Below are 24,740 nucleotides of genomic sequence, written 5' to 3' on the forward strand. Positions count from 1 at the left end.
ACATTTATTATTATCTTTATGGACGTTCTGAATTACTTAATGTGATACTATAACGAGCGAGAATGAGTTATCCTTATTCCCACATACAGGCTACGATAAATTTTGTTTTAAATTTGTTTGATATATTACACAGATGCAATATTAAATTAATATGTTAAATTTATTCCCGTCCAATTCTTTGTTGGATAACAACGATTATAAATTTCTGTATAATCTGTATAATCTTCTGTCAAAATTTTCACTAGCGTACATAAAATTTTGAAAAAAGAATTGTTTACAATAAAAGAAAAAATAATTATATAAAATAATAGGGATTACATTGATTATTTAAGTGAAGTGTTTGTTGGAAATGTAAAGTCCCTAAACAAGCCAGCGGTAATTGGATTTACGCTTTCCTTGCGGACTTGGTAAATTTAATACGGGCAATTTTAAGTTTCTTACAAGGAGAGCAATTAAAAACACAACTATCTGAATAAATACTTTATATCTTTTTACGTAAATATAAATAACGTCTTAAAGAAGTGTAATGCCACTATTATCATGAATTAAAAAGAGGGTTTTAAAAAATATATATACTTTGTTTGATCTTAATCCACTATATAATTAATTTCAAAACTATATAACCTCTTTTTCACATTTTGCCCAAAGTAAAGTTAATTTGAAATGTATTTATTACAATCGAACTGTTAAATAAGACAATTTAAAATCTTACCTGTATTAAATACGAAAGGATATCACTTTAAAAATATTTCTTTTTTCCTTAATGTTTAGACGGAATTATATTTATATATAATCAAGGATAAATTAAAAATAAATATGTTTAAAATTCAATCACCTTAGAATATGAAAAAATCATCTTTCTTTTATTTGTCATTGAATCAACAGCTTGTCTTTAGCCGCCTAAGATCTGATTTAAAAACGTTGACAAATAAAATGTTTATAATTATTTAAATAAATATAAATTCAATCGTTCATTTGGTCCGTTACCGTTACTTTAAATACATTCACACGGACGGCTCGCCTCTTATTTTTATAATCCTCAAGCACGTGCTGTATGAATTGAAATATAATTTCTGTTTACTTTTACTCTCCAAGGAGTCTCGTTAGAAAAAGTTTACCGTTCTGAAGCGTAAAAATATTTGTCGAACGTAAAGGGCTGTATTGTTGAGGCACAACGCCTCTACAAACAGATTTATTGTCTTTGAATAAAACAAAACAATGATAAAATTTGATTGAATGAAATTGTTTCTATTATAGTAATATTTTAAACAGGGACGTTTTCTCTTCGGAATGTTGATTTTTATACAACCGCTATATTTATTCGTATCAACTAAGTTTTCAAATAAGACAGACATATTCTTAACAGATAAATTTAGCAATAAAATGTCTATATTATATTATATTCGTACAAAAAATATTTTATATTTATGTACATTTATAACTTTAAAATCGCTCAAATAATTTTAATTTTTTTTTTATAAACGCATCTTTAATTCTTGGAGAATAATAAACATATTTTTGGCTCAGAATTCAGGGATTGGTATCAAAAAACCCGAATAAAATCTAGTAATTGTTAAAGACATTATCCAGGTAAAAGTACTGTTTCTATTTACGGGTGCCCTCATGTTATTGCGTCGTAAATTCACAGTAACTTAAAATTACATACAATATTTTACATAAACACTAACTCTCACTTTTCCCTACAACCGCTTGAAACTTTTCAATGTGCTTACCGTCGAATAATTTATAGAGAGTTTTGAAATATTTATTTAATAAGACACAAATAATATAAATTCCATACCAAAAAAAAGCTTTCCTCCAATCAATATGTCTCCTCCTGTCCATTTTCCTGCACTTTAAAAATCCATTAAACCTAACATTATTTATATATGTCCATTCTATATTCCGAAGCTTCTATTTTATTATGTATTTATTAATTGATTCGTGTCAAAACAAACGAGTTCAATCATTTCTACGATCATTCACGTCACTTCACAGTTGACGATACAAAGCTGATGACATCAAATGCTCCAGTTTTTATGTCAGCTACAATCTGAAACAATTTTAAATAATTAATGCTTACATATATTTCTGTCATGGTTTTAATTATAATATCTCAAAGTTTAAATTTGAATTGAATCCGTATGGATGAAATATTGTATGAACTGCGGAGACTTAGTTAAGACTCAGATAAAAAGTAATCAAAGATGAATGATCGTTTCGATATTAAACTTTTAGCATTATATTAATTGTAAAACGTATTATTTTTATTAGATCGAGCAACTAGTTGCTTTGCCTACATATACCTATATTTTATTCTACCTGGTTTTCTGATTAACTGAACTAAAACTTAGTAGAACGTAGATTAAGTTACAGTTGTATGTATAAAGAATGACAAAGGTTAATTTATGGCATTTAAATTTTAGAACATTATATCACATTCTATTCTTCTATCTATCTTTCTTTTTAATAACAAAAATATATTCACAGTAAAATAATAATATGTTTTGCTCATCCAACATTGAGTAAGGACTTCAGTATAGTAAGTCAATTCTCGTGTTTCGAACATTATCACTATGAAACGTAAATATTACGAAACCTTTCCGACACGCATCACCGCTGTTCTGGATACGTTATCTGATAGGACGATAACAATACAGACATACTGAATATATGTATTAAATATATAGATTTTTTTTTAATTCTATAAAAAAATTTACACAATTTTCAGGATGTTTAATCAAATATATTGTATTTTTATAAAAAAAAACGATTGACGGTTGTATGATTTCTCAATACTTTTATCTTGATTTAAATAATATTGTCACATATTTTTTTTCTTTCATTAATATTTTTAGCTGTATTTTGTAAATTTTAAATAAAATTTTTGATAGAAAAACATATAGTGATATTGTATAAAAAGTACACTATTTATCTTATAGATGAAATGAGTTTTTTAAGATTATTTTTAAATCACAGATACAATCTCAACTCTTCGTCTAAAAATGAAAAAACCGGGACTCAAATTTTCATATATTTTTAATCTACGTTCCAAAAGTACATTTATATAGTGAAATTAATATATATACTATGTTAATTTTATCTATACAATTAATAGATAAACAACGTACCTGGACAGCACTATGTTGTATTTATTTCTAACACATTCTTTTTACAAAGGTTCACCGTATGGGGTACTGTGTTGTTATGGTGCCTTTAGACGACTGGACTGGACATCGTTCGCTCCCATGATTTCAGTGGATTACTATGGAAAAAAAAACATGGGATTTAGGTATAGGCGTAGGAGAAAAAGTCACATGTTTTAAATACACTCAATTAATTTAAATCTTCTGTTGGCCTTCATAATAACTAAGATTATTTTATTTCAAGTTGTTATTATTTCCTGTTGAAATTAATTTTCTATTAAATAAATATTAATGTCACGTGTAATATATGATTTGGTTTTAAGCATATCACTGAAATATTTTATGTGTTCGCGAAACGTTAAAATAAAAATTACTACGTTAGGAGTTGGTATACAGTAAAAACATATTTGATTTTTGTAATTTTTATTAAACACGTACTTTTTGATATTTAAAGTTTAATATTAAATTCATAGCGTGAACAATTAATTTACATGGAACATTTAAAATTTATTTAAATACGACATAATGCGAACAGATTGACTCGCAATGTATTGTAAGTAGGTAATTATTGGGAATCAATAGGTCTGGGAGAGCGTAAAAACCTCATTCGTCATTCAATTGTTTGTAACATACATTGATACCAATAAAACAGTCTGCAACAAAAAGATTTGAATTCCAGAACTGTGTATTATTAACAATTTCATAGATATTTCTCAATTCAAATTTAATCAAATTATAATAGTATTATTCAAATTAATTTCTATAAGATCGTACTAGTAATTAAATTCAAAATATATTTAGTGTATTCCAACGCCATACTTCCATCAATAAAGGTGGTCTTACACATTTTTTACCTCATAAAGTTGTTCGATAAAATTTATAGTTCATAGATGTTTTCACTTTGTTCCATTAGTTTTATAGCAAATGATGAAAATTATTACGATTAGATATAAAACTATTTGCTAAACCCATACTAGATATGTTAATATGGGGATACATAAAAAAATATCATATCTATCACTTAAATTAGAGAAATTTTTAATTTAATGCCGTTTTGTATATCGTTTTCGTCCGTATTGATTCCCATTTGAAATTAGAACCATATGTCATATTAAGCGCGACTAATGAGAAGGTATTTAAATGTACACAATTGAAGAGAAAGCCCTCCTTGATGTAGTCCTGTATGTTTTTTAATTAATGCTTAAACACTCGTCTAATAGGAATGACACTTGAGTTGAAATATTATTAGTAATGAAAATGTATAGCTTTTTTAAATGACTTATTTGGATAGTTCTCATTAATCCAATTTGGATGTTGTGGTAAATGTATCATTAAACAATAAGGTCAGAGGTTAGTAACCTAGAGAAGCTAATCACGATAATAGTACCCTAACTTGCACTTGTGCTACTAATTCAATGTATGTTTGAATGTACAGTTACAAGCTATCATTGACGTCGTCACCGCAGCTTCCAACATTTCATAGTGTAACGTAAAATTATTTGTTTACCATCGGTGATACGGAACCACTCGGCAAATACTTTAAGTATAATAGCGTTGTATTAGAATTTTAATATAATTTTCTATTACATAATTCCTAACTTTCTAAATTTAACAGATTATAAACCACATATCATTTGCAAGTGCTTAAAGCTAGTGACGTGTCCGCGGTTTAGGTAAAAATGAAACCGCAGGCTGAACTCTTGGCAATTTTGTCATGAGTGTCGTGTTGCACTTTCTACCTCGGTAGTTCATATGTATTAAGATAACCATAATCAAACATACCGACAGAAAAACATACTCTTAAATCACGTTAATTAGAAGCTATTTTTGTGCCACCCTTCGGTAAAAATTACACTTTCTGAACCGAAAATTACCTTAGTCGTTTTTTTAAAGTTTAGTTATTAAGTAACTTTGTTTAACTAAGATGTCAAAAGAGACATTTGATTAGTTTCTAAGAATAATTAAGAATAATTCTTCATGTGCCTCGTAACAACAAAATAAAGTTAAATCTTAATAAGTGATATGTAATTAAACAAACACTTTTCAGTTTACTGTAACGTAACGTTTAATGTAACAAAAGAGTCTAGCCATTTTAATTTGTTACTTTGTCAATAATGAAGTAAAACATTAACAGTTAAGCATAAATTATCACTATGTTATTTAAGACAAAGGAATTTTATAAAACAAAGTATCCTTTAAACTATATAATATATGAGATCTTCTATGAGATTAATTTTTATAATAACTTTTTTCCTGAAATTTAAATTACTTTACACAAAACATGATTAAGTTGCTGGAAACCATAGTTTTATTTAAGTATTCCTTTGTTAGTGTTGTTTGTGAATTATATAATATATTTTCTTCAGAAAACAAATGACGATAAAAATTTTAAGGTTCAATAATGATAATGTACATACAATTATCTTATATAAAAATAAATATCAAATCTATGAGAATTAAATTTGTTCCAAACTTACAATTAAACTTACAGTACAGCAAAATATGTTTATCAAAATAAAAATAAAAAAATTATGAAAATTATTTAATATCATTCATCATCATCATCATCATCAGCCTATCGGAAGCCCACTGCTAAGCATAAGCATATATTTAAGCATATATTTAATATCATTAGATAAGTTTATAAATAAAGTTAATATGGAAGTCCTCGTGAGCAATTAAGAAAAAAGCATCTAAAATAAACGTTTAAATGAAGCTATTAATTTCGAATACATTAACCGAATTATTATTTTTTTTAGATTTAACGCGACGTTTCAGTCGATCCAAATGAACAGGAACGACGTCCAGACGAGATGAATCTGTCTGTCAGTCTTGTTATATACCATCAGGGGTTTTGGATATGACTTGTAACAAAATCGTCTGTGAAAATCCATAACGCCCGGTTAATATTTGCGCCACTGACGTCAATATCAACTCTTAAGAAACTTTATAGTTCATACCGTGCAGAGAATATTTATATCAATTTACGACTATATAAAGGTTTAAGCGAAATCGATTCTCATTATAGTTAACGAGATTCATAATACACTGATTACTATAATATAACTGATATTATCAGTGAGTGCTGAACGTATAGAACATTAATTATACTATAGGACGCCCCCTACAGGACCAAATCGCAAACTACTAGACTAACAATTTTATATAGAACCTGTTTACAGCTTAGTTATCCAATATCTATATAATACAGGCTTAATGAACTTCATATATCTCATTAAAGTTTACATTTCTTCGTTAACTTACACTAACAATTTTAAACCGCTAACTTTATTTTCCCGATTATTTTATATAACCAGGTAATTGATAAAAAGTAAATAATATTGGAAATGTTATAAATATAAATAAAATATAATTATAAAATTTTTGAATTATCATAAATTCGCGGCTCATTTGCAATTCAAGGCTGAAACATGAAAATAATTGAAGCGAATGTTAAATAGATAGATGTCTACTTGATAGTTGAGAGGTCAAGCGACGACGATCAGACGTATTGAACGTAATGATATAACGTCGGACACCCGTGATTTCAGAGTCAATGACACCACACAGATACACAATAAAACATAGAAACGAATAGACATAGCGAAAAAGTATACCCCACTACAGAATTTTATATTTGATTATGGCAACATCCACTCACAATGATTATCTCATTATGATATAAAATACTCTCGGTAAATTCAAACTTAATTATAACATCGCGGTAACTTAAAAGTGAATAATAAAATATTTATAATAAATACAAAAATATATGCAGGTATATTTTTGAAATAATATGATAATGATATCCGTAAAAGATATTTAAAACTTTCACCTATGATATAGATTGAGACATTATTATCTGTAAGCAGATCTTATTAATATTCTAATCTTATCAGCGACGTGTTCTTAACATCATATTATAAGAGGTAGTTGAAAGAATATCAGACAGCAACAATTACTAAAGCTTACATCACGATATTAGACACAATTCGTTTAAGTTCTTATTGAACTTATTGTGTAGACTTATAACTCTTGGAGAATAAACAACATTTTTATATCACAATGAATAGAATTACAACAAATTAAGTTAATTAAATATATACGACTTTTGTATATGGCTACATAATTCATTTATCATTTAAGGTACTTTTTTTTATAAATGTCAAAATGCTTGGAATTTCTTACGTAATAATCATAAATTTCCTTTCTGTTACGTTACAATGCTTTGTCAGGCAAATTAATAATTTATTACATTGCAATATGATTCAAATCAGCTTGTTATGTATCATCGTAATATCTATTGAGATAGTTCGAAATTCGAATAGTAATGTTTTAAGCAGATCGATTCAAGACATCTTTACAACACTTATCATGGACAAAACAGCTCTATTGTGATGTAATGCAATTATCTTATTTATTGTAGTAAACTTTTAAAGTTCTCACGGACCAAATAGTTTTCGATATAATTAAGAAAACCAGTTTTATTTGACCTGCATTTCAGATAAACGCATAACCTGAGAGTTTTTTTAAATTTTAATTACAATTTTTAGTGTTGCATGAACGTTCTAGAAAAAAAACTAACTGCTTAGAAATAAATTATAAGTTGATATTGTTTGATAAAATGATTAAAATTATATGAAGGACTTATAGTTATTTTAACTTTAATTTCAATAAATCGCCTCGTTAGTTTTAATAAAACATAATATCCCCCCTCTCTCTCCATATATACATACATATATATAAAAGAAGACATTTATTCTTTTATTTAGAGGGGATTCTATATGCCTTTATAAATTTTGATATTCTGATCCTCAAATTCATAGATTTTTCAAAGTATTCAATAAACAATACAATACAATACAATTGAAATCTATTCTATGCTTGTCACTTATTCAGTAATTTACACAGTCATTAACTTGAGCTAATATAATCATTGCCATCAGGACAACTATCATATTGTGATGGTTCTTTAAACGTCAGTTCTGTATCCCGGAAGCTGTAATTTAATTAGATGTACCTATTATTTTCTCCTAATCAAGCTTAACTTTCAGTGAGTAAGATATTAAAAAGCCGTTAGACGTAATTGAATCAGAGTACAAAACATGCTCCTGCGAGATAAAGATTTTATCTCCATTAGCTGTGCCGGTGGCCGATTGACATTTAACTATAGATTATTATCAGCTGTCTTTCAATAGCTCAGTCTTACATATCTCATGCTGAATGACACATTTGACCCAAACCAACAAAGCCCACGCAAACCTATGTTATAAATTTCACTTGGAAAAATCTCGATTCATTAAATTTAAGTCATTCGATATTACAGCAGCGAGATACGTGATGTATTTGTTTATCTTCGGACAAATTTAGAAAAAATTATATGAGCTATAAAAGTTTTAAGACTAACTAATTTGTTATTTGATATATTAAAATTTAATCAAACGACCGAACGCTAATTAATACATTTATAACAGTGAAATGGAATTATTATACAACTTTATCATTAAACAAACCTACGCGTGCGTTGGAAATATTAAATGAAATTTAAATAGAATATCAATTTTATTCATTCATATTTGTATTTTAAGAATTTACTTCTCCATAATCCATAATCCATGTATATATATATATATATATATATACATATATAGCAAATGAGCAAATGTAAATCTAAATTTTTTTTTACTTGAAAAACTTTCATCACTTGTGACATTCACATGTATATATGTTAGTGTGAAAGACAATAAATATAACCTTACTATATATAATTTATATCTTACTGTAAAGTCAAATTATACGAAATCTCGTTACAAAAAATCTATATGTATATATATACAACTTGTAAATATTTATGTGCAAAATTTTAACGATTTGACGCATTTTATGAACTTGTATAAATCACTGAGCATTTAACAGATTTCGTTTGCAAATTAAAAAACATAAAAGAGAAAAAGAAAATTCAATAATATCTACATATTATTTTAAGCAGAGGGAAATTTCTGAACACAAAATTTCATAAGCAATTTGAGTTGATTTGGAACATAATTTATAATGCGCTTGTTAGCCAGTCGTACATCGGGACACACGCCTACAATAAGGAAAATGTCAGTCAAACATAATTTTTCTACAAACATTCCGATTCCTAACACTATGACTTATATTTTAAGAGTTGGCAGCTTCAGATAAACTGGCCTACAACATGGCTTACATCAAATTTATGACGCAAACATTGTGTTCCGTGATCCCTATGATTTATATACGCAACGAATAGGCCTACAAAAAAATTGGCAATAGTGCAAGAGCCGCATGTAGACATTTTTATTGATTACAAATTATCCATATAATCATTGGAGTTATTAACATGATATATATATTATTGGTTTAGTAAAATGTCTGTTCATATATAGAAAATTAATAAAAACAAGATGTGTAAGTCAGGTCTTTGCGACGCCATTAGCGATGCGGTGTCAGGTTCGCTTCCTGACTACACCGCATTAGTCCAGGGATGAGAGAGTCGTGATTGTTTTACTCAATCTATTTAACATTCGATATGACAGTAACCAAAAATAATTTTTAATATTTTTCGTCCGAAATACTTTCCATTGTCAACTGACACGAGTTTTTTATAGAAATTGTTAACTTGGTTTGTTAAATTTTATATATGTAAACATTATTATCTCAATAAATACGTATTGATTTTATATATTCCACATATTTATCTGTTAATCATTAATTTATCTGCTCTGATATATAGAAGGTAATCCGGTGTCCAGTGTAAATTACGCTGCAATCTCATTTCGCTCTCAAAGAATATCGGAGCGCTTTTAGACAGATAGACCACATTAAATAACATACATGTCTAGTAAATTCTTCAAATCCGAATAAGGAATCATAGAAGTATTAAACGTTAACTATTGTTTAAATTCTCGTTTTATAACTAGCAATTAAAGTGTCAGAATACACGCTTCTACGTGTCACCTTGGCAATAAACTTAGCACTTTCATCCTAGCTGTGGATAACGACCGAATGTTACGACTTAATCAAACAATTCACTTATAAAGTTAAAACTGACGCTATAATCTCATAGGTTTTTATTAAAAGGTTTGTTAAACCTTCCTCGAGATTATGTTTATAATACATAAAATATTAAAAGTAACATTGATTAATTTATCAATTCAATGCTTTGTTTATTAATTTATAAAACTCTTTCCTGCAGGAAAGTATGTTCTGAATAATTTTCATGCCGCAGGTGATCAAAGCCTACACAGCCAGCAAGTGTATCAACATCTGGCCGTGATTATACTAATAATAGACACGAAACAAATCTTTATGAAGACATGACTGTTGCCCGTGTTATGTTTAGAACTGATTGTTTTGTTATGCCAGATATGTTTCTACCGCGCCTCATTTTGAACTTGGCAAATTGTTATTATTATGATGATTGGAGAAAGTTGTGTCTTCACTTCACTCTTCTTTAATAGCCGACAATATTTTATATTTGAATAATTTGTCCATACGTACGCGATTTTTTTTATTAGCAATCGCATTTAAGTTGATTATGGAAACAAATGAGAAGGACTTTTGAGAACAAAATATTTTTAATATTTCTCAGAACAATTTGATACTCAAACTATATCTTGCAAATAATATAAATTCAAAGGATACATAAATATAATAATATTCATAAGTCATTCATTCGAATCTTATAGACGTCTTAAAAGTCACCATTAACGTAGCCTACATATGAGAATTATAATACCACTTTACACTCTCGCCTCGTACCTCGTCTTGTACTTCGTCTCGTATCACAGCTCGCACCTCGCTCACTCGCACCTCCGGACGCGAACGCCGCGATGCGCGAGACAAGACGCGAGACGAGCCGCGACTATTTACACTCTCACCTTGTGCTTCGGCTCGTGCCTCGTCTCGCGACTCGTACGCGAGTGTAAATCTACTATAAAGAACATTTTTATATATTAAATCATAACATAACATGGTAATACAGAGGAAGTAGTGGGAGCATTTAATATAGATATATATCACCGATGTCACTTATACAATGTACCACAACCAATGATGGCTTTTATAACTTAAATGTTGATGGGTTTTAATCTGTCCGCTATGCTAATGCTTCCGCCGGAATGGCACCACACCATGTTTAAGATGAGCAACCTGTTTAGTTCATGTGGAAGACGAATATTCAACACCACACGCCATAGGTACACCATAAACTATATTATAAATATAGATTCCTAGTTCAATACACACATATTAATCGTCGAATCTATATATTTTGCACAGATAAGTATATCAATTTTAAAAGATTTATTAATTTATAATTTTTTATGCACTAATTATTTTGCTCGAGACGTATTTAACGATATTAATCTATGACTTTACTAAGAACGTCCCTACCGTAAATTTATTTTTTTTATCGGTTTCTGTAATACACAGTTCGTCTTTAACAAGCCTTGTTGCAAGTTTAAAAAACTTGAAATTAATATATTTAAAAAACTATTTTATATTACAAGATAATTTAAGACATCGAATTTTTGCAATTTGGTACTTTTTAACTTATTGAAATTGGGGTCCTTATATATAATAAAAATATATTAATGTGATCATTTCATATATTATTTTTATCTGTAATGATTATTATAGTTTCAAATGTTCATTCAAATTAAATTATTTATTTTATTATTCTATACATACAAGGATAAATTTTGTATTTAAAAATATCAATAAAATCTTAAATTATAAGATCATTGTACAAATTAATAATGATTTTTATCTTACAAAATGATTTTAAATATATTAGAAATATTATGATAATTACTTCTGATAACAATAATTTAAATTAGATTATGTTGTTGTTAAAAAATTAAGTAGTACTTACGGTACAAATTATATAAATAATCCAAATATTTTTATAAATCTTTTATAACTATGTACCAGGCGTTTATAACAACGTAGGAGGTATCACTCAAGCCCGCTTGTGAAAATTAATTTTTCCTAAGCGAAGTGTAACGCGCCTACGCCGAACGTCAACTGAGGGTTTCCGTTAAAAGGGCTTGGCATCAGACTTATTAAAACCAGTGGAAAGTACAAAATATTGTAAAAGTTCCAATTAAGATGGTCAGGGACAGCGTTCTAGATATATGTGATGTTTTTGCTTCCTACGTCGTATAATAAAATGGCCATTTATAAAATAAACCTACTTCAAATTTATGAGCTCTTTAACTTGAAATAAATATAGTGACATCTAAATTGTAAAAGATTTGAGGTATGGCTTGACTTGTAGTTATGAGTATTAAAAACTTGCATCAAATAAATTAAAATAAGGACAGACAGACGAGCAAACTAGGCGAATGAATAGAATTGTCAAAAGAAATTCAACATCGGTTTTATTTAGCGCACACCAACATCAAACTCCGAGCTGTTATCAATTTGTGTTATGTAAGTACTGTGATTTATTACTGCAATTTACGAACGATGACAGTTGATTTTCTATCCCGTCTGTTCCCTAGGGAGCCTGCCCCGTGGTTATTCATTCGACACGCAGGAAGATTGACCATCAGGAGTGGACTTAGAGAATTAATTATAATCACGTTGCATTAAGAGTTTTATCTTAGAAAATGTTAGATCATATTGCAATTGACCGTACTATGAGTACTCCGCTTCTTGTAATGATTTTTAGATTATAAATAAGAAGCTTTGGAATAGTTCAAAATTGTATGTGTAAAAAAAATTCAATACTGATACTTTTAAAAAACTTCAAACAAAAAAGGAATGTTGCTTGTATAATCTTGTTATAACACATATAGATTTATTTGAAACCAAATATGGTAGCCAAAAAAATTACTAACTGAGATCTCCCAGTGATTATTAAATTATTAAAGTCTATCTAAACTCTCATAACGAATTAAAAAGAAGTAAGAAACAACAATAAAAGAAAATAATACACATGTTAAAGAATAAATTTCAATTCAATCAAAAGCATTGTTAAAACTTTAAAACAACCAAAAATCACATAATGAAATCTAAGACTTTCGTGAGTTTGTGAAATTAATATTTTTCGGATATACTACGCGTACTTATTTTTGTTAAAACAAGATGTCATCTCGTCTGTCCGTGATCACAGTTGCTGAAAAGTAACCGAAACGTCGGTAGTATGTAGTTTTTTACAAAAATAAATCACGTGTAGTATATCCGAAAAATATTAGTTTCATTTAAACCAAAAATCAGATTTCGGCACGTTTCCGGTGAATAACAGAATCGTATTGATATAATAAGATTTATCGATTTTCAATTGTTTATAATAACAGTTGGACCACACAAAGGGAGACAGCCCACCCGGGACTGAACCTGTAATCTTGCCTTTCTTATTAAGATATTAACCACTGCGCAAACGCAATCTTAATGGCATAGAACGAACAACGTACCAGCTAGCAAATGTTTTTATTTCTGATTCAATTTTTAACATTATATTCAACAATGAAATAAAATTAAACAGAAAATGTAATCGTTTTAAAATAATACTAAAATTTAACAATAAAACACGTGTTATAATTATCAAAATATAATATATTCAAAAAATATCTTTAAATTACGATCAAAATTAATGTATATATACGTACATTAATTGTAAACAACTTGACCATCTATTTATCAACATAATTATTGTCACATAAGAGTGAAAACATACGAGTTGGGTCCGTCCATACTGTCAGTGTATGCGTCTGCGCATGCTGCATCAATAAATCCACAGATAATAATCGTAGTGGATGCTGCGTCTAGTGGATATTACAGCCATGGGAATTACTCACGTCATTCGCTAACGTAATTTCAGCTAAGCCCAAACTATACTAAGAGTAATCACGTTCAGATACATGTATGAAATATTTTATTTATATACAGTATCACACGTTATCTATTATGATGGTCATAGTTTTTTTTTTTTGTATACATTGTAAATCAATAAATATGATATATAAAATACTTCTGTTCGATAAACAAAGCGTAAATTAAATTTTGTGAATATAAATATATTGAGACAATTAATCCTTCGCGGTCATTCCACGATACTTAAAGAGAATTTGGTATAAATCCAGTTGAACACTATCATATGATTCGCAGACAATTTACTACTACTACTATAATGTTGATCATCAATACTATAATATTGATATCATTACAAGTTATTCTTTTCCACATGAAGGCATTCAGGTAACAGTAATTGTACATTAATCATGTCATTTCATAGTACACTTACTTGTTCAAGTAAAGCGGTGACGAGAGATGCGTTCACGATGCCATAAATCAGAATCAATAATCAACTATAATCGATAATCGATGCCCGTGAAGACAATCGATTTATAATCGAGGCTCAAATTATCTTTTATGCTACAGTTGCATAGAAAGAACAAAATCTGATCAATCTTGAATTATTACGAGTACTTTACCGGTATTTACGTCTAAGATTCAAAGTCATTGATTTTAAAGATATAATCCTGTTTTAAGGCTTTATTTGAATCACTATCTAATTTAATATACAGAATATTACACTAATTCACTGATCTATTACTATATGCTTAGCACAAGTTTGTCTAATCTCATAACATACAAAGCTTTTTCAGTTACTTATTCGATAACCTGCGTTTATTATATAATGTGCAAATATTTATTACCTACTACTTGGTACAAGCATACTCATGTCCGCTTTGAACGAAGTGATGTCTATTAAATAATCCTTTTTAATATTAAATCTGGTACGAAATAGAAAATAGGTACATTAAATATTTTTTTGTAAATCAATCATTTAAAAATACATACATATATATATATATATATAAAGTATCTATTCAATTAAAAAACGGAATAAATCAAAGATTTAATTTTGTCTAACTATACGTACGTAATTTTATCATTAAGTACGGTGGAGATTTATTCAAGGCTCATAATTCATAAATGGAAAAGATTTACCGAATCCTTGTTATCAAGTGTTAATGTTACAAATGGGTGTAGGCCATCTCTGGTAATTAATTAATAGTTATAAATATCCCTCCTCCCAAAGTCACCGTTCCGTTTTACTTGTTATCTATTATAATTATACACTCCTAATTATTGTATTGGAATGTGTGTTCCTTTTTTGGTCTTTTTATTTACAGCACCAATACTTTCTACCGGTTATTTTTAACGGAATCTATAATTTTATAGAAAAAAAAGTAACAGACTAAAATTGTCTTTACACGCACACGTATACGTGAGTTTATAATACATAGATAGATTTATTTAAATTGATAGTATACGTTTATTATAACGAAACAAACTAAGAATAAAAACCCTCACAGGTTATTTGGAAATTGTAATTAAGTGTTATCATTTCGGAAAAGTAAGGTAAGGTGATAATATAATGATGAGGTGCTGTGATAGAAAAAAGTAGCATTATTTAGTCATAATATAGCTGGCTTCTATATAATATAGATAGCTCAATATAATCATCAAATGTTTTCCTGGAGACATGATTTCATAATTTTATTCTTGGACCGTAATAACGTAAATCGTCAACAAGGTGAATTAATAAAAATAAAACGAAACAAGAACTTTTTAGAGATTTTATATATAAGCGTGCTTAACGCAAACGATATTTTGTCACTTTTCAAAACGTCGTAAATAATATATCTATATATTTAAGGGTTGACCTTTGATATAAAAATTTAACAAACTTATAAGTGACATCTATTGGCTAGTAATCAATCTGTGTAAAGAATATGTCATTGTCATTAGATGGAGTTACATCAAATATTAGTAAGTCAAATGGTCAGAAGATGGCGCTTTACAACAATTGCACTAAGAATCATTGCACGTGCATATACTTAAATGAAATATGATCAAAGTATTTTATCATGAAAGGAAAACCCGAAGTGTATAATAACACAACACATATACTTTAGTTATAAAAAAACATTGAAGAATATAACTTTATTACTCCAAAAATTCAATTGAGCAAAAAGATAATGTAATGATAATTTCAAAAACTATTCTAAATTTTAATTAATATATAATTGTATGATTTCAAATTAACTATTTTTTCTTGTGGATCTGGTGGTTACCTCTTTCAATACATAAACAACATTTTACTAAAATTTTTGTGAAATTGTACCTGTACATGAGTCCAACTTTCTGCTTGTACGCGGCAGTGTTGTGACCGACAAATCCGGTTTCAATATGATCCTCTCAGAAAAATAAAAATATATTATATATCATAATTCATACTGAAAGTTTCTAACAATTGAAATTACTCGAAATTATTTTTAAATATTTTTTTCGCTTATTTATAATTCGTTATTTAAATTTTAAATTAATACGATAAGTCTGTCAATGGAGAACAAAACTCAGAAAACTATGAGCTATTGAAACGATAACTAATTTTTTCATTTCAACTAGTCAAAAGGAATAAATACGTGGCTATTCAGTAATATCAAAAGAGAGAAAAAATCGCAACACATCTAACAATACATACATACCTATATAATGTATTTACCAACACATTATTTTGAGATTAAATTGAATAATATTTCGTAAGCATTTTTAAATATCAATATCGTAAAAACTAAAAACAGTACTTATTTGTTCCTATAAAAACGTAGTATATAATCTTGATCCACAAAAAACATTTTTAGGTCAAATCGAAATTCGCTACGCATGGTTTATTGAAATAAATAAAATTTCGGTACCAATTTCAGAGAGATAACTTTAATCAGCCTCATGTTTCGCTAACACATTACGCAAGGTCGTAATCTCAAAACTGTCAATCCAATTACGATAGCTGAATTGAATATCGTCTCCCTTTTATCTTGGATGACTGTAGCATATGGAATTCTTATTTTGTCTAAGATCGTAGATGGGTTTGGAAGAACGTGTGTTTAAATTAGTGACCGCAGTTTGAGTTGACACTGAAAGATGGATAAACCTAGCACTAGTCGTCAATCGATCGAGAAGGTGGAAATATTTGAAGTCCGAGAGCATGTTCCTTATCAAGCAGAAGTGACAAGGGCACCGGTAGCATATGATGAAGAAAGTGGTGACACTTATAACAGCTCGTCCTGGAGTTCCGCGTGGAGAGCCATCTGCCAGCTGGTCAATCTTCTTCATCATATGCAGATAGCCATTGTAGTGTTCTGCTTATGGCGGTTTGCCTTAACCTCCCAGCCAAATGGATCGATCACGAATTTGCAACTTCATATTGTTTTTGCGGGAACTGGTGTATGTATAAGCGATTTGGAAATAAGTAACTGAAACTATTGCTACAGATATTAAAATTATCTTAATTATCATTGAGAACTATGAAATTGTATAAATATGATATCTTTTGATGTAGGTAGTTCAATGTTTTGAGTATACTCCGTTTTACGGATTTTGTACTATTGCACCCTTTAAAACTTATGATATCTGTGATTTTCATTTCGTTATATATAAAAAAATACCAAAATAAATTAGGTGTCCGTAAAGAATTCATCAAAATTCATACTTTACATGTGGATACAATAATTTTTGAAGATATTATATGTTTTTTTTTTATTTCATTAAAAATGAGTAAATTATGATCAAAACACACAATAAGCTAAGTAATGTTTTATGGCACGTTAAACACACCATACATAAAAATCGTTTCTATTCCAGTACCAACTGTTTCTGGTCGAATCTGTGCTGACATTGCACAGACACAACTCATGGTCATTTCAGTTGCGTCAGGACAGCAAAAGGATAATTCACGGATGTCTCCAACTCGTTGGCTCGCTTTTCGTCATGGCGGGAACGTTTCTCGCATTGTCAGAAGTTAAAATGGTGATCAACACAGCCCATGGAATTTGCGGTAAGAAAATTATTGCGTTATCAAGATTGTACACTTGTCTGGCTAAGAATTTTGATACTGAAGATAAAGATATCGGAGGATTCAATTCTAGATGCTATACGCAATGTTTTTTTGGTATTTAACTACACTGTTAAATACACTTAATATATGTACATGTAACGTCCCAAAAATAATATATTTATTAAGGCGTATATAAAAAAACTATATAAGGAACTAAATATTTTTTTTATTACAGGTGTCATCGCTCTCACATTTACCCTCATAAGTTTCGTGTCCGGAATTCTAGCTTTGTTTTCGTCAAAAATACGATTACTCGTAAAAAGTGGTCCCATCAAAATTCTTCACATAGCTGTGGGACTATTTGCAGTAACTATGGGTCTGGTCACCATGATTATGGGCTTCAATATGGATTATTTCAGCGCTACACAAGGAGAGCTATCCACGGCTCTGATGGTTTTCGTTTGTATTATTCTAATTTACGTGATAGTTCAGCCAGTTCTGGATTTGATATCAACAGCGAGGAACGCCTTGTGACTAGTTCATGAAGCACATTCTGTTGATGGAGATAGCAATGCTTAAGAACGTAACGATAAGAAAAAAAAATGATTATTTTATCCTAAAAAAAAATATGTAGTAAAATATGGTTAAGTATTCAAGAGCCTTATTATTATTTTTTATTTAATTTTATATAAAACGTAAGTTCATGTTAAAGATTCCTGTCGTATTTGGTTGAAAGCAAAAATAATGTATATGAACATAACAGCTTTAATTCGTAACTGAATAAGTTACATTTTTAAAGTTTACAAATTCTGTGTGGAGTAATTAGGTACACTATTTTAAAGTTTTTCATCTGGTAAAAAAAAGTGAATCTGATTTATAAGTAGACAATCTTTAATAAATCAGTTTTGCACAGCAATAGGTTGGGACTTGTATTGTTATTGTAATAATAATATTAAGTAGGTTAAGGTAAGTGTCCTAATATGCTGTAAGAATGGTTGATTTTTATTAATAAAATTAATTTATTAATCTATGGCGTTATTTATTTGGCGAATAATTTTAACAATGAAATAAACATAATTTAGTTAAAATAACAGTTTGGAATTTTAGACAATTTAAATAAAATATTGGTGATTTTATATTTTATACAATGTTAATTAATAAAAATATGAAGTCTAGTAAATATGAAGGTTAGTGAAACAAATCTTAAGATTGCTTTTTTTAACAAACAATTTATAAGTGATTACTGAACATCTTATAATTTTTGAAAGTCAGCCCTCTAAATTCTATTTTTTAAATAAGCTTCCTGCATTTTAGAAGTCTTCTAAGGAATACCCAAAAATAAAAATAAAAGTTTAATAATGTAGTAACGGTTTAAATAAAAATTAAAAAAAAACTTTATGTCAAAAATGTCAAAAAAGCAAACGGCCTACTTGATTGGAAGTAGTCTCCGTTTCCATGGACATCTGCAACATAAAAGACAATGAGATCTAAGACTTTCGCGGGTATTTATTTAAATAAAAGTAATATTTTCGGGATAAGACATTCTCGACAGACGAGATGAAAATTTTGTTCCAGTTGGTCTTGTTCTATATCATCTATACATACGAATAGTGACCTATTAATTAATTAACTAAATTCTTAAAACATTCATGGTTTTGCGGGTTGTTATGTAAATTTATAAATTTGGAAAAATTTTAAAATATATTTATAAACCTATCTTCGAGACGTGTATAAAATTTTTGATTTCGAATTCCCATAATAAACTTATATCCTGAAAAGCCTGAATTAAATATGAATGAATTAAATATAATAATAATAAAATATATGTTTTGCAGTTTTTATGTATCAATTGTTTCTCAGTATATTTTTTTTTTTGTACAGTTATCCAAACGCAACATGATATTGAAAAGTATACTGTCATGGTGCTGTCATTATCCGGCAAAGCGAAGCTGTTTTTACGAACATATTAAAATTGATCTGATTACAAAGTGTATCAATTATTCTTAATACCTCTTAACAAACATGGTGAGTTTCATTTAAATGTATTAATGATTCGTTAACCATATATCTTTAATTAATTAATTTAGTGTGGTCAGTTATATATTGCATTGTCATTCAAACTGAAAATTGAAATAATTTACTCTTCTTAGGCTCGTCGTTATGATACGAGAACTACAATCTTTTCGCCGGAAGGTGAGTTTTTCAAATTTTTCCTTGGTTATATTAAATATTTACTATAATTTATTGTCAAACTACATTTCCATGCATAATTTTTTTCTTCCGTTTACAGGTAGATTATACCAAGTTGAATATGCCATGGAAGCTATCAGCCATGCTGGAACTTCACTTGGTATTTTAGCCACTGACGGAATTCTGTTGGCAGCAGAAAGAAGAAACACAAATAAACTTCTAGATGAAGTGTTCTTTTCTGAAAAAATTTATAAATTGAATGATGACATGGTATGCTCTGTTGCCGGTATCACTTCTGATGCGAATGTCCTAACTAATGAACTGCGTCTGATTGCTCAGAGGTATCTCTTGCAATATGGTGAATCCATACCATGTGAACAATTGGTTTCATGGCTCTGTGATGTTAAACAGGCATACACACAGTATGGAGGTAAATTGATAATACACAATATTATTTACATCCTAATAAGTTCTTAAACTAAGGTTGTGGGATGTCTATGTTATAAGTTGAGTACTATTTAATATACTTTAAAACATGCATAAACAAATATATTCATTTCAAGGTAAAAGACCATTTGGTGTATCAATCCTATACATGGGTTGGGACAAGCACTATGGTTACCAACTCTACCAGTCTGATCCCAGCGGCAACTATGGAGGGTGGAAGGCCACTTGCATTGGGAATAATAGTGCTGTGAGTTATATAGACCTATATTTACTCTACATATTTACTCCTAAAATAAGTTTCATACCTGTAACATTTTCATTATTTTAAAAATATAACTATGTACATATATATATATATGTATATATACTAAGAAGTATGTAACATAAAGTATCAATAAGTCCATTAAAAGCAAAATATAGGTATAAAAACTCTTTTAAATATTACTATTAAATTAGTTAATAAAATAAATTCTTTATTTATCCAGGCCGCTGTTTCAAGTCTTAAGCAGGAGTACAAGGAAAATGAAACTACTTTAGCCGAAGCTCAGGCTCTAGCCATCAAAGTTCTCAGCAAGACATTGGATATGACAAAACTTTCGCCAGAAAAAGGTAAAATTAAGGGATACTACCATTTTTTGTATATACTAGTTTGTGCCCATGAGTTCATACATAAAAACTATAGAATTCAGCTGAGTAAAACATATAAGGTGTGTCAACTCAATATATAGTATGTTAAAAATCTAAAGTCGTAGTCACACAAATTCATGCTAATTACAACTGTTCTGTAGTTGTGAGGGAACACAGATTTCTGGAATTAATTACAGCCTTTGTCCTACTCTGGTATTTTATATTTATTACGGCAAAGTTTAATCAAAATCCATATAGTAGTTTTGTCTTGAGAGGCCAACGAACATTATGGATCATCCTTATAAATTTTTGCATTTATAATGTTAATAGAATGTTATGTATGAACATGTTCTGTTTTATAAATGTCTATAAATTAGCTGCTTTTGTGCTATCAGCTAAGAAGTTACATTTGATACTATGACCAAAACAAAGTTTTAAGTATCATTTATTTTTAGTTATGAATATATTTATGTACAACATTAAAATACTATTTTGATTTTCGTATATAGGATAAGAAGTGTTGCTTCTGTGTTGATCCTTTATATTTCTTTTTTTGTCAAAAATTAAATTCCTATCTCGATTTACAGTTGAAATGGCCACACTTACGCGCAAAGACAATAAAACAATAATAAGAATTCTTACAAGTGCTGAAGTTGAAAAACTCATTCAAGACTTTGAAAAGAGTGAAGCTGAAGCCGAAGCTGCCAAGAAACAGCCTCCAAAGTCGTAATTTTGTATTGCCCTTATTACGTTATTTGCACATTAAATATTTTACATCATAAATTTGTATTTTTTGTGTTGGCATTTTCTCCTTTTAGTGGTAAAATACGTATATAATTACAATAACAATACGATCAATTAAATTAATTATTTGAATTAATTTAATTGATCTTTTTGTTCTACTTTATTCTTAATAATTAAAAAAAAATACAGACTCGTTATAATACCAAGATTTCGTCATTGTTTTCGACTTATTTAAATTATATTTAAATAAATATGAAAAGTGTTATCATGTTAATAAAATATAGTAGGTGTGTTTTATAATTTTAATATTTAAAAAAATATGTTATTCTAATAAAAACTGAACCAAATATGAATTAATATTATAAATAAAGAGAAAGTTTTAAATCAGTTTCTCTTACAACTCTAATAATATTCAATTATGACTATTGGTTGTGGCAACATTAGTCTATTGACTTGCGCGCTTCACGTTTGTCATTTGTCAAATCTGTCGTTTACAATTGATTAAACGTACACGAAACAAGATTTGATAACATTTTGTTGGTAAATTTAACGTATCTATTGTTGAAATAAAACCATAATTTAAAGCTACGTCAAAATATAAAAAAATGGCAGTGCAGCAAGAAAAGCAGAACAATGTTACTGTGGCAAAAAAATCTAGATTAGAAATGAATATTCGACAACTTCTAAATAAATGTGAATTAATTGCCAAACAAGAACCAATCGATAGTAACTGCAGGCTAAAACACTATGTAGAATCATTAAATGAAATGTTAACTGAAATAAAAACAAGCCCTGAGTAAGTAAGACGTTGATTCATATATTTTTAGTATCATTTTAAGAAATTATGTAAAAATTAAATTTTTAAACTACAGTAAGCCACCGAAAGATCTTCTAGCTGAATACTCAAAGAGAGCAGCTTTTTTGAAGGGACTTATTCAGACAGCTTCACTTAACAGTCCTATAGAAAAGGTAAAATTTCATAAGCCCAAGATTTTTTCATGATTTACTTAAGTGATAAAAAATCTTTACTATAAAATTATTTTTTTTCCATTATTCCTTTGAAATATACAGGTATAATAATGTCATATGAATGCTTATAATTTATTGGTTATTTTAACTTCCACAAAATATATTTAGATTGTTCTTAAAGGTAATTTTTTTGTGACATATGGTGTGATTTTCAAGGTTTCCATTGTGTTAAGTGTGACTCCTTGATTGGAAGTTTCTAACTATAGTGTCTCTAATAAATGTATTATATTTTCAGTGCTTAATCCATAACATTTTAATTTTTGTAGCTAGAAGCAGTTCAACAGCTTTCTCATGGAGCAGCAACAATGTCAACAGACAGTCCAGCTCAAGAAATACATCAGAAAACAGTTGCTAAATATGGAGTTGAATTGAGATCGGAGCTCTTTGGTCTCGGTGAGAAAATCATAACTTAGAATGTACACAGATGTTTTTATTTCAAAGCAGAATACTATAAAAAAATTTGTATAGTTCTATAAAGTAAAAGGGAAATTTAAATAACCAATTGTTTATTTTTGTCAGACTTTTATTCTAAGACAATAACTTTGTTTCAGTGATCACATCATTAATAGATACTATTTCTTCACCGAATCACATTTTATGTTTAGTACATTTTATTTTGTAATATAATATTTTTCTTTTGTAGAAGACAACAATGACACTCTAAGACAGCGGAATATAATAAAGGCAGCAAATTTCACCAGCAACAGCACAAGTCAAGAGGATATTGACTCCTTACTGAAATACCACCAGAATATGCAGGAGAAAGTTGCCGAAAACATGGTCATGCTTACCAAAAGTTTAAAAGAACAATCTCAAATCGCCAGCACTATTATTAAAGGTGATACAGAGGTAAATAATATAAAAATTAAAACAATACTTTAAATTATTTAACATTTTAAGAATTTTTATATCATCCTTAAGGCACAGATCAAAGTTAATACAACAGATATTTTAAACTAATGATGACATATTAAAAAAAACTAGTATGTATTTAACTTGTTTATAAATTTTCAAATATCTATATATTAACAACAGAATATTGTTAAATCATTCCCCACTAGTGTTATATGGAGTAGTCCAAATATTAAATTTAATTTGAAATAACATTTTCTGAAGTACATTCTTATAAAACGTTTTTTTTTAAGCATTTTAATGTATAAATCAAATATTTTATGTTACTAAATAAATCATATAATTCTAAATCCTTATTTTTACTACTTTTGAAATGTATTACAGGCTCTAAAGAAATCTTCAGACTTGACAGACAGGAACCTGTCCTCGCTGAAGGTGGAGTCAGATCGGCTTCAGGAACACAGTCGGAGTGCTTGGAAATGCTGGTTATGGATTATGCTTGCCGTTGTTATGGTCATATTCATCAGTGAGTATAAGTACACTAATTAACTTTGGAATAATGTCCTATGAAATTTGACATATTTTTTCATATAATTTTATTGGAACTGTTAACTTGTGCTTATATATTTTGTCACTATTTTATTAGATTATGAATAAATTTGATTTCATTTTCAGATATGGTGCTGTTCATGAAAGTGATGAAGAAACGAAAGTATTGAACATCTAAACGAGTTAATGTTACTTCTTTAGTTACCATAATTATTTCTACATTAAATGTACATTTTATTTATTACTATCATAAGAGTTAAACTAAATAAACATTATATGAC

At 28.6% G+C, this 24,740-nt stretch overlaps 4 protein-coding genes across 4 annotated transcripts in view; 3 read left to right on the forward strand and 1 right to left on the reverse strand.

Annotated features, from left to right (window-relative positions):
• LOC116771907 (thrombospondin type-1 domain-containing protein 4-like) overlaps positions 1-1,860 on the reverse strand; it is a 30,105-nt gene extending 28,245 nt beyond the window's left edge. The window contains exon 1 of the mRNA XM_032663904.2: positions 1,802-1,860. Coding sequence (XP_032519795.2) covers positions 1,802-1,845 — 44 coding nt within the window. The 5' untranslated portion in view covers positions 1,846-1,860. The remainder of the gene's footprint in view (positions 1-1,801) is intronic.
• Positions 1,861-17,016: 15,156 nt separating this feature from the next.
• Positions 17,017-19,025, forward strand: LOC116771877 (uncharacterized). Its single transcript, XM_032663870.2, has 3 exons — positions 17,017-17,411; positions 17,829-18,021; positions 18,257-19,025. The coding sequence occupies exons 1-3, from the start codon at positions 17,109-17,111 to the stop codon at positions 18,553-18,555; spliced, it is 795 nt and encodes a 264-aa protein (XP_032519761.1). The 5' UTR covers positions 17,017-17,108; the 3' UTR covers positions 18,556-19,025.
• An 888-nt stretch (positions 19,026-19,913) lies between these two features.
• Positions 19,914-22,068, forward strand: LOC116772112 (proteasome subunit alpha type-4). The gene is made up of 6 exons (XM_032664157.2): positions 19,914-20,046; positions 20,172-20,214; positions 20,312-20,641; positions 20,775-20,905; positions 21,144-21,267; positions 21,873-22,068. The coding sequence occupies exons 1-6, from the start codon at positions 20,044-20,046 to the stop codon at positions 22,013-22,015; spliced, it is 774 nt and encodes a 257-aa protein (XP_032520048.1). The 5' UTR covers positions 19,914-20,043; the 3' UTR covers positions 22,016-22,068.
• A 437-nt stretch (positions 22,069-22,505) lies between these two features.
• LOC116772132 (vesicle transport protein USE1) lies at positions 22,506-24,740 on the forward strand. Its single transcript, XM_032664180.2, has 6 exons — positions 22,506-22,825; positions 22,902-22,998; positions 23,325-23,451; positions 23,702-23,907; positions 24,295-24,436; positions 24,586-24,740. Exons 1-6 carry the CDS (start codon positions 22,635-22,637, stop codon positions 24,627-24,629), a joined length of 807 nt encoding a protein of 268 aa, XP_032520071.1. The 5' UTR covers positions 22,506-22,634; the 3' UTR covers positions 24,630-24,740.

This window comes from Danaus plexippus, assembly GCF_018135715.1.
Source record: "Danaus plexippus chromosome 16 unlocalized genomic scaffold, MEX_DaPlex mxdp_23, whole genome shotgun sequence".
Taxonomy (NCBI): domain Eukaryota; kingdom Metazoa; phylum Arthropoda; class Insecta; order Lepidoptera; family Nymphalidae; genus Danaus; species Danaus plexippus.

Bases quoted from the DNA above. Each gene is read 5' to 3' on its own strand.
- LOC116771877 (XM_032663870.2), top strand. From the start codon at position 17,109: ATGGATAAACCTAGCACTAGTCGTCAATCGATCGAGAAGGTGGAAATA. The intron at 17,412-17,828 runs GTATGTATAAGC...TTTCTATTCCAG, and splicing joins TTGTTTTTGCGGGAACTGGT to TACCAACTGTTTCTGGTCGA. The intron at 18,022-18,256 runs GTAAGAAAATTA...TTTTTATTACAG, and splicing joins CACAGCCCATGGAATTTGCG to GTGTCATCGCTCTCACATTT.
- LOC116772112 (XM_032664157.2), top strand. The intron at 20,215-20,311 runs GTGAGTTTTTCA...TTCCGTTTACAG, and splicing joins TACAATCTTTTCGCCGGAAG to GTAGATTATACCAAGTTGAA. The intron at 21,268-21,872 runs GTAAAATTAAGG...CTCGATTTACAG, and splicing joins AAAACTTTCGCCAGAAAAAG to TTGAAATGGCCACACTTACG.
- LOC116772132 (XM_032664180.2), top strand. From the start codon at position 22,635: ATGGCAGTGCAGCAAGAAAAGCAGAACAATGTTACTGTGGCAAAAAAA. The intron at 22,999-23,324 runs GTAAAATTTCAT...TAATTTTTGTAG, and splicing joins TTAACAGTCCTATAGAAAAG to CTAGAAGCAGTTCAACAGCT. The intron at 24,437-24,585 runs GTGAGTATAAGT...TTTCATTTTCAG, and splicing joins TGTTATGGTCATATTCATCA to ATATGGTGCTGTTCATGAAA.